General features: G+C 51.2%; 1 protein-coding gene across 1 annotated transcript; it reads left to right on the top strand.

Annotated features, from left to right (window-relative positions):
* The first annotated feature begins 5031 nt into the window (after positions 1-5031).
* SOST (sclerostin) lies at positions 5032-10093 on the top strand. The gene is made up of 2 exons (XM_055257533.2): positions 5032-5301; positions 8059-10093. The coding sequence occupies exons 1-2, from the start codon at positions 5082-5084 to the stop codon at positions 8478-8480; spliced, it is 642 nt and encodes a 213-aa protein (XP_055113508.2). The 5' UTR covers positions 5032-5081; the 3' UTR covers positions 8481-10093.
* Positions 10094-10638: the final 545 nt, after the last annotated feature.

Raw genomic sequence — 10638 nt, 5'->3', positions numbered from 1 at the left:
CATTTGCCCAAAGCCATAGGATGTACAACACCAGTGCTGTGATGTAAACCATGGACTTCAGGTGATAATGATGTGTCATGTAGGCTCATTAACCATAGCAAATGCACCACTCTGGTGGGGGGATATTGATAACAGGGGCAGCTGTACATGTGTGGGCACAGGACGTAAGTGAGAAATCTCTGTACCATCCACTCAGTTTTGCTGTGAACCTGAAAGTGCTCCAGAAAAAAAATAAAGTTTTTTTAGAAAAAAGCATCTGAACCTTATTTTCAGTGGCATTGATCACCTTCCATCTGGTAGTGGAGTTGTTTGGATGCAGAAATTATTTCTTCCATGGTATGCGAGCTCCTGGAGAGGGAGTGCATGTCCCCCTTGCTTTATTAAATGTTTGGCAAGTGAACATGGGAAGAAGCAACTCGATAGAAACAGAAGCTAGTAAATAATCACATGGAAAAGCAGCTGTTCTAGAAATTAAGGTTCAACTATTAAATTCAATGTTTAAAAAAATCAGCTGGGTGCGGTGGCTCCTGCCTGCAATCCCAGCACTTTGTGGGATTGTGGGAACACCTGAGATCAGGAGTTCAAGACCAGCCTGGCCAACATGGCGAAACCCCATCTCTACAAAAAAAAAAAAAAAAAAAAAGCAAAAATTAGCCGGGTGTGGTGGCAGGAGTCTGTAGTCCCAGCTACTTGGGAGGGTGAGGCAGGAGAATTGCTTGAACCCAGGAGGTGGAGGTTACATGAGCCAAGATCACACCACTGCACTCCCACCTGGGCGACAGAGCGAGACTGTCTCAAAAAAAGAAAAAAAAAATGAACAGCCCAAACCCAGTGTTGACCGTCTTGTTTATGGGTTGAACTGCATTCCTCCCAAATGCATATATTGAAGTCCTAAGTCGCAGTACCTGAGAATGTGACCTTATTTGGAAATAGGGCTATTACAGATATAATTCGTTAAGATGAGGTCATTAGGCTGGGCCTAATCTAATATGCCTGACATCCTTAGAAAAAAGGGAAAATTCAAACACAGAACACCATGTGAAGATGAAGGCAGGGATTGGGGGTGACACTTCTGCAAGCCAGTGAATGCCAAAGCTTGTCAGCAGCCAGCAGAAGGCAGGTAAAAGGACTTTCTCACTGTCCTCGAAGGAACCAACTCTGCCAATGTCTTGAACTTGCACTCCTAACCTCCAGCTCTGTGAGACGACTTCTGTTGTTTATGCCACCCAGTTTGTGGTACTTAGTTACGGCAGCCTCATCAAAGTGCCGCCTATGGGAGCCTCTATTTTGCGGGTGAGGGCGGGGACTGGGCTGAGTTTTCTGGAAAACAGCCCTGCAATACCCTCATCAGACCCACCAAACTCTTCACACTCCCTCAGACACAGCATTCACTTCTAGAAATAACTCTAAAGTTTTTTTTTTTAACTTTGTGGAATACTACTCAGCCAAAAAAAAGAAAAAGGAACATGTTACTGATATGTACAACTTGAATAATGGAAATAATGCTGAGTGAAAAAAAAAATCCCCAAAGGCTACACAGTAATTGATTCCATTTATATAACTTTTTTTTTTTTTGGAGACAGTCTCACTCTGTCACCCAGGCTGGAACACAGCGGTGCGATCTCAACTCACTGCAACTTCTGCCTCCTGAGTTCAAGCGATTCTCTTGCCTTAGCTTCCCAAGTAGCTGGGATTACAGGTGTGCACCACCATGCCTAGCTAATTTTTGTATTTTTAGTAGAGACAGGGTTTCACCATGTTGGCCAGGCTGGTCTCGAACTCCTGACCTCAAGTGATCTGCCTTCCTCGGCTTCCCAAAGTGCTGGGATTACATGAGTGAGCCACCACACCTGGCCGCATTTATGTAACAATTTTGAAGTGGAAAAAAAAAAATGACAGAAATGGAGATTAGATGAGTAGTTGCCAGGGGTTAGTTGTGGGAGAGAGGGAAAAGGAGGGAAGGAGGTGGGCAACAGGAGAAAGACTTGTGGTCACAGAGCTGTGCTTTATCTTGACTGTGGTGAATCCCCAAATTTACCCGTGACAAGATTGCACAGAACTAAGTATACACACATATGAATGCATGTGCACACACACAGTACAGGTTAAACCACGGGAGATGTGGGTAAGATTGGTAAATTGTGTCAGTATCAATATCCTAGTTGTGATATTGTCCTATCGTTTCGCAAGGTGTTATTGCTGTGGGAAACTGGATGAAGGATACACAGAGTCTGTATTTTCTTTTTTTTTTTTAATTTTTTGAGACAGGGTCTCACTCTGTCATCCAGGCTGGAGTGCAGTGGCACAAGTATGGCTCACTGCAGCCTCGACCTCAACCTCAAGTGATCCTCCCACCTCAGCCTCCCGAGTAGCTGAGACCACAGGCATGCGACCCCATGCCCAGCTAATTTTTAAATTTTTTGTAGAGACTAGGTCTCACCATGTTGCCCCGGCTTTATTTCTTATATTTAAATTTATAATTATATCCAAATTAAAAAATTTTAATTTAAAAAATGACTCCGAGGCCGGGCGTGGTGGCTCACACCTCTAATCCCAGCACCTTGGGAGGCCGAGTTGGGCAGATCACCTGAGGTCAGAAGTTCAAGACCAGCCTGACTGACATGGAGAAACCCCATCTCTACTAAAAATACAAAATTAGTCGGGCATGGTGGTGCATTCCTGTAATCCCAGCTACTTGGGAGGCTGAGGCACGAGAATTGCTTGAACCCAGGAGGTGGAGGTTGCAGTGAGCCAAGATTGTGCCACTGCACTCCAGCCTGGGCCAGAGAGAGAATCTGCCAAAAAAAAAAAAAAAAAAAAAAAAAAAAAAAAAAAATTCAGAGGTACAAGGATGTTCATAGCAGCCTTGCTGAAAATAGGAAAAAAAAAAAAAAAAAAAGGAAATAACCTAAACTACTCACAATAGGAATCAGCTAAAACCCTGGGGGTTTAATTCCAGGGAATACTGTGAACAATGACAAGTTTGTGGACTGAGTAAAAATAAAGAGCTGTCAATGACTTCACATTAAATGAAACGGCAGAAGAGTCACAGCAGGTTCTCGCTGAGCCATTCAGAGGGGTAGAGATCATTTAGAGGTTCAAGTCCACTGGATTCTCTTTTTCCGTTTAATATTACTTCACTTCCAAATAAGGAAAGGAAAAGAAAGGAAATCACGTCCGGTCCTGAGCCTTGCCATCCTGCAGTCACCCCTCCTTTTGTCTCCAGCAGGTGGCAGACGCGTTCCAGGGATGAATCCCACTGCCTCTTTAATGCAGATGGTCCAGCCGCTCCCAACAGCAGATGGGGCTGTAAGCATCCATCCTACCTGCTCAAGGAACCCAGGCATCAGAACTGCTCTCTCCCAAGTCTATTGCGAGAAGGCAGTCGCCTGGCCACGAGAGGGTTAACGGTCCACATTCCAGAGTAAGGGAAAAAGAGGCTGGAGGGTCATAGACAAGGGGAGGGGGCGCGGAGGGCCAGCTTCTCACAACACTGCCGGCTCTGCTGGGAGAGATAGATCACCCCCAACAATGGCCACAGCTGTTTTCATCTGCCCTGAAGGAAACTGACTTAGGAAGCAGGTATCAGAGAGGGCCCTTCCTGACGGGGCTTCTGTCTGGCTTGTAAAACTGTCAGAGCAGCTGCATTCATGTGTCGGATGATGGATGATGGAAAGGAGGACAGTCGGCTGCAGATGGACACAGCGACTTGCAAGTTGAGGCAGGTGGCAGAGGGCTTGCAGAGGCTCTGCAGGTGGGGCATACTGATTCATTGCCCAGTTAAAATACCAGGAGGATCTGGGCAGCCTCTTCACAGGAGCTGCTTGTCCTCAAACAATCTGTCTTCAGTGAAAGATTCCTCTGGCCCTCCTTTCTCTTCTTGCACCTCAGGTGTGAACCCTTCTCCCCCATGCCTCTACCTGCTCCACCCCGCCCCCCGCCTCTGGCCGTGTGGCTCATTATATGCAAGGCCAAGGCAGCAATTTCTCTTAGCTTCTTTGTGACCAGTTGGTCCTGGGATGGCTTCATGGAACACATCCTGTGGTGTGCACCAATGAAGCTTTCCATACAGGACTCAAAACTGTTTTTGAAAAATGTAACCAGCTGGAAGACAAGAAAATAAAATGTCAGCACTAAAAATGCTGGATGTGGCTTTTGCTAAGGAAAGCAGTTTGGTGTTGTCTTCTCGCACACACAGCCTGGTTGGGGAAATGACTGTCTTCAGCACATCACCCTTCGAGCCACAGTGAGTGCCCTGGCTCCGAAGTGCCTGTCACAGTGCACAGGATCCCTGAGGAGCATGAGCTGGGATTTCCTCTGTGCTCTCCATCATGGGAGCCTGAGTGACCAGCACATCCTCGATTTGTAACCAGAATCCTGCCCCCTCTCCCAAGTTGGCACCTTTGCTCTGGCCCTCTAGTTCTCTCTCTTGCCTTCCAGAGAATACCAAGAGAGGCTTTCTTGGTTAGGACAATGAATGCTGAGACTTGTGGAGTTGGGACCAATGGGATTTCTTTAAAAGCATCTTTTTGCCTCTGACTGGGTCTATGGGGGTCAAACAGACACCCCTTGGGCCATTTGTTGGTGGGGTGACAAAAGAACTTGGCCTGAGAAATGGAATAGGCCGGGCTCAGCCCCACGAAGCACTCAGAACTGCACATTTTCTTTGCTGAGCGGGTCCACAGTTTGTTTTGAGAATTCCCGAGGGCCCAGGGAGACAGACAATGAAAAGCCGGAGCTCATTTTGATATCTGAAAACCACAGCCGCCAGCACGTGGGAGGTGCCGGAGAGCAGGCTTGGGCCCTGCCTCACACGCCCCCTCTCTCTGGGTCACCTGGGAGTGCCAGCAGCAATTTGGAAGTTTGCTGAGCTAGAGGAGAAGTCTTTGGGGAGGGTTTGCTCTGAGCACACCCCTTTCCCTCCCCCCGGGGGCTGAGGGAAACATGGGACCAGCCCTGCCCCAGCCTGTCCTCATTGGCTGGCATGAAGCAGAGGGGGGCTTTAAAAAGGCGACCGTGTCTCGGCTGGAGACCGGAGCCTGTGCTACTGGAAGGCTGCGTGCCCTCCTCTGGCTGGCACCATGCAGCTCCCACTGGCCCTGTGTCTCGTCTGCCTGCTGGTACACGCAGCCTTCCGTGTAGTGGAGGGCCAGGGGTGGCAGGCCTTCAAGAATGATGCCACGGAAATCATCCCCGAGCTCGGAGAGTACCCCGAGCCTCCACTGGAGCTGGAGAACAACAAGACCATGAACCGGGCGGAGAACGGAGGGCGGCCTCCCCACCACCCCTTTGAGACCAAAGGTATGGGGTGGAGGAGAGAATTCTTAGTAAAAGGTCCTGGGGAGGTTTTAGAAACTTCTCTTTGGGAGGCTTTGAAGACTGGGGTAGACCCAGTGAAGACTGCTGGCCTCTGCCAGCACTGGTCGAGGAACAGTCTTGCCTGGAGGTGGGGGAAGGATGGCTCACTGGTGCAGCCTTCAGATTCAGGCGCAGGGGCATGAGGCAACAGACATTGGTGAGAGCCCAGGGCAGGGAGGAGGCTGGGGTGGTGAGGGTATGGCATCAGGGCATCAGAACAGGCTCAGAGGCTCAGAAAAGAAAAGGTTTCAAAGAATCTCCTCCTGGGAATATAGGAGCCACGTCCAGCTGCTGGTACCATTGGGGAGGGAACAAGGTAAGGGAGCCTGCCATCCACAGGACAGCACCTGCGGGGCACTGGACACTCTATGCTGGTGGTGGCTGTCCCTACCACACAGACCCATGTCATGGAATCCCCAGGAGGTGATCCCCCAGCTCGAAGGGGAAGAAACAGGCTCCAGGAACTCAGTAACTTGGTAGTGAGAAGAGCTGAGGTGTGAACCTGGTTTGATCCAACTGCAAGATAGCCCTGGTGTGTCAGGGGGTGTTGGGGAAAGATCTCCACAAAGCAGCGGGAGAAGAAGGCCAGAGAGGCACTCCTGCAGTGTGCATTGCCCACGGCCTGCCCAGGGAGCTGGCACTTGAAGGAATGGGAGTTTTCAGCACAGTTTTAGCCCCTGACATGGATGCAGCTGAGTCCAGGCCCTGGAGGGGAGGCAGCATCCTCTGTGCAGGAGTAGGGACATCTGTCCTCAGCAGCCACCCCAGTCCCAGCCTTGCCTCATTCCAGGGGAGGGAGAAGGAAGAGGAGCCCTGGGTTCCTGGTCAGGCCTGCACAGAGAAGCCCAGGTGACAGTGTGCATCTGGCTCTACAGTTGGCAGGAATCATGAGGCCATGGGGGGGTCTGGAATGACACTTCAGACTAAGGGCTTCCCTGTCCTCTGGCCATTATCCAGGTGGCAGAGAAGTCCACTGCCCAGGCTCCTGGACCCCAGCGCTCCCTGCCTCACAACCTATTGGGGCTATGGGGTGCTAAAAAGGGCAACCACAAGGGAGGCCAGCCAGGACCCTGTGTCTTCTAAATGGAGGACAAGGGCGCCTCCTCCCACAGCTCCCCTTCTAGGCAAAGTCAGCTGGGCTCCAGTGACTGCCTGAAGGGCTGTAAGGAACCCAAACACAAAATGTCCACCTTGCTGGACTCCCATGAGAGGCCACAGCCCCCGAGGAAGCCACATGCTCAAAACAAAGTCACATCTGCAGAGGAAGTGCCTGGCCTAGGGGCACTATTCTAGAAAAGCCCCAAAATGCCCCCTTCCCTGGGCAAATGGCCCCCCGACCACACACACACCCCAGCCCTGCAGAGGTGAGGATGCAAACCAGCCCACAAATCAGAAAGCAGCCCCAGATGACGGCAGTGGCCACACCTCCCCTGCTGTGCTTGCTCTCCAGAGTGGGGTTGCGGGGGTGGCCTTCTCTGTCCCCTCTACGGTTTGGTCTTAAGACTATTTTTCATTCTTTCGTGTCACATTGGAACTATCCCCATGAAACCTTTGGAGGTGGACTGGTACTAACACGACAACCAGCTATTTAAGAAGCTCCCACCCATCTAAGTCCACCATAGGAGACATGGTCAAGGTGTGTGCAGGGGATCAGGCCAGGCCTTGGAGCCCAATCTCTGCCTGCCCAGGGAGTATCACCATGAGGCGCCCATTCAGATAACACAGAACAAGAAATGTGCCCAGCAGAGAGCCAGGTTAATGTGGCAGCTGAACCTGTAGGTTTTGGGTCAGAGCTCAGGTCCCCTATGGTAGGAAAGTAACTATAATAAAAAGCAGCCCTCAGCTCCATCCCCCAGCCCAGCCTCCCATGGATGCTGGAGCACAGAGCCTCCACTCTTATGGGAGCCAAAAGGTGCTGGGACCCCAGGGAAGCGGAGTCCGGAGATGCAGCCCAGCCTTTTGGGCAAGTTCTTTTCTCTGGCTGGGCCTCAGTATTCTCATTGATAATGACGGGGTTGGACACACTGCCTTTGATTCCTTTCAAGTTTAATGAATTCCTGTCCTGATCACCTCCCCTTCGGTCCCTCGCCTCCACAGCAGCTGCCCTGATATATTACCTTCAATTAACCTCTACTCCTTTCTCCATCTCCTGTCCACCCCTCCCAAGTGTCTGGAAAAGGAATTTGGGAGAAGCCAGCGCCAGGCAGAAGGTGTGCTGAGTACTTACCCTGCACAGGCCAGGGACCCTGTGGCACAAGTGTGGCTTAAATCATAAGGGGACCCCAGGAGAGAAATGATAATAATAATAATACATAACAGCCGACGCTTTCAGCTATATGTGCCCAAAGGCATTCTCTGCACTGTGTGTGCAATGGATTAACTCGCAATGCTTGGGGCGGCCCATTTTGCAGACTGGAAGAAGAGAAAGGTTAAGGAACTTGCCCAAGATGACACCTGCAGTGAGCGATGGAGCCCTGGTGTTTGAACCCCAGCAGTCATTTGGCTCCAAGGGGACAGGGTGCGCAGGAGAGCTTTCCACCAGCTCTAGAGCATCTGGGACCTTCCTGCAATAGATGTTCAGGGGCAAAAGCCTCTGGAGACAGGCTTGGCAAAAGCAGGGCTGGGGTGGAGAGAGACGGGCCGGGCCAGGGCAGGGGTGGCCAGGCAGGCGGCCACCCTCACGCGCCCCTCTCTCCACAGACGTGTCCGAGTACAGCTGCCGCGAGCTGCACTTCACCCGCTACGTGACCGACGGGCCGTGCCGCAGCGCCAAGCCCGTCACCGAGCTGGTGTGCTCCGGCCAGTGCGGCCCGGCGCGCCTGCTGCCCAATGCCATCGGCCGCGGCAAGTGGTGGCGACCGAGTGGGCCCGACTTCCGCTGCATCCCCGACCGCTACCGCGCGCAGCGCGTGCAGCTGCTGTGTCCCGGTGGTGCGGCGCCGCGCACGCGCAAGGTGCGCCTGGTGGCCTCGTGCAAGTGCAAGCGCCTCACCCGCTTCCACAACCAGTCGGAGCTCAAGGACTTCGGGACCGAGGCCGCTCGGCCGCAGAAGGGCCGGAAGCCGCGGCCCCGCGCCCGGAGCGCCAAAGCCAACCAGGCCGAGCTGGAAAACGCCTACTAGAGCCCGCCGGCGCCCCTCCCCACCGGCGGGCGCCCCGGCCCTGACCCCGCGCCCCACGTTTCTGTCCTCTGCGCGTGGTTTGGTTGTTTATATTTCATTGTAAATGCCTGCAACCCAGGGCAGGGGGCTGAGACCTTCCAGGCCCTGAGGAATCCCGGGCGCCGGCAAGGCCCCCCTCGCCCGCCAGCTGAGGGGTCCCGCGGGGCAGGGGAGGGAATTGAGAGTCACAGACACTGAGCCACGCAGCCCCGCCTCTGGGGCCGCCTACCTTTGCTGGTCCCACTTCAGAGAAGGCAGACATGGAAGCATTTTTACCGCCCTGGGGTTTTAAGGGAGCGGTGTTGGAGTGTGAAAAGTCCAGGGACTGATTAAGAAAGTTGGATAAGATTCCCCCTTGCACCTCCCTGCCCATCAGAAAGCCTGCGGCGTGCCCAGAGCACAAGACTGGGGGCAACTGTAGATGTGGTTTCTAGTCCTGGCTCTGCCACTAACTTGCTGTGTAACCTTGAACTACACAATTCGCTTTCGGGACCTCAATTTCCACTTTGTAAAATGAGGGTGGAGGTGGGAATAGGATTTCGAGGAGACTACTGGCATATGATTCCAAGGACTCCAGTGCCTTTTGAATGGGCAGAGGTGAGAGAGAGAGAGAGAAAGAGAGAGAATGAATGCGGTTGCATTGACTCAGTGCCAAGGTCACTTCCAGAATTCAGAGTTGTGATGCTCTCATCTGACAGCCAAAGATGAAAAACAAACAGGAAAAAAAAAAAAAAAGTAAAGAGTCTATTTATGGCTGACATATTTATGGCTGATAAACTCCTGGAAGAAGCTATGCTGCTTCCCAGCCTGGCTTCCCCAGATGTTTGGCTACCTCTACCCCTCCATCTCAAAGAAATAACATCATCCATTGGGGTAGAAAAGGACAGGGTCCGGGGGTGGCGGGAGGTATAGAAATCACTTCCGCCCCAACTTCCCAAAGAGCAGCATCCTTCCCCCGACCCATAGCCATATTTTAAAGTCACCTTCCGAAGAGAAGTGAAAGGTTCCAGGACACTGGCCTTGCAGGCCCGAGGGAGCAGCCATCACAGACTCACAGACCAGCACATCCCTTTTGAGACACCGCCTTCTGCCCACCACTCACAGACACATTTCTGCCTAGAAAACAGCTTCTTACTGCTCTTACATGTGATGGCATATCTTACACTAAAAGAATATTATTGGGGGAAAAACTGTAAGTGCTGTACATATGCTGAGAAACTGCAGAGCATAATAGCTGCCACCCAAAAATCTTTTTGAAAATCATTTCCAGACAACCTCTTACTTTCTGTGTAGTTTTTAATCGTTAAAAAAAAAAAAAAGTTTTAAACAGAAGCACATGCCATATGAAAGCCTGCAGGACTGGTCGTTTTTTTGCAATCCTTCCACGTGGGACTCGTCCACAAGAATGAAAGTAGTGGTTTTTAAAGAGTTAAGTTACATATTTATTTTCTCACTTAAGTTATTTATGCAAAAGTTTTTCTTGTAGAGAATGACAATGTTAATATTGCTTTATGAATTAACAGTCTGTTCTTCCAGAGTCCAGAGACATTGTTAATAAAGACAACGAATCATGACTGAAAGGATGTGGTCTCATTTTGTCAACCACACATGATGTCATTTCTGTCAAAGTTGACACCCTTCTCTTGGTCACTAGAGCTCCAACCTTGGACACACCTTTGATTGCTCTCTGGTGGCCCTTGTGGCAATTATGTCTTCCTTTGAAAAGTCATGTTTGTCCCTTCCTTTCCAAACCCAGACCGCATTTCTTCACTCAGGGCATGGTAATAACCTCAGCCTTGTATCCTTTTAGCAGCCTCCCCTCCATGCTGGCTTCCAAAAATACTGTTCTCATTGTATCACTCCCCTGCTCAAGAGACTTCCATAGCTCCCCCTTGCCCAGGATCAAGTGCAGTTTCCCGATCTGACATGGGAGGCCTTCCCTGCTTGACTCCCACCTCCCACTCCACCAAGCTTCCTACTGAGTCCAAATGGTCATGCAGATCCCTGCTTCCTTAGTTTGCCATCCACACTTAGCACCCCCAATAACTAATCCTCTTTCTTTAGGATTCACATTACTTGTCACCTCTTCCCCTAACCTTCCAGAGATGTTCCAATCTCC

This window comes from Symphalangus syndactylus, chromosome 20, assembly GCF_028878055.3.
Source record: "Symphalangus syndactylus isolate Jambi chromosome 20, NHGRI_mSymSyn1-v2.1_pri, whole genome shotgun sequence".
In the NCBI taxonomy this organism is placed as follows: Eukaryota; Metazoa; Chordata; class Mammalia; order Primates; family Hylobatidae; genus Symphalangus; species Symphalangus syndactylus.
Note: the sequence above shows the minus strand (reverse complement) of the source record. Positions and strands in the feature narration are given on the sequence as shown.

Coding starts and splice junctions, on each gene's coding strand:
- SOST (XM_055257533.2), top strand. CDS start 5,082: ATGCAGCTCCCACTGGCCCTGTGTCTCGTCTGCCTGCTGGTACACGCA. Junction 5,302..8,058: donor CCACCCCTTTGAGACCAAAG/GTATGGGGTGGA, acceptor CTCTCTCCACAG/ACGTGTCCGAGTACAGCTGC.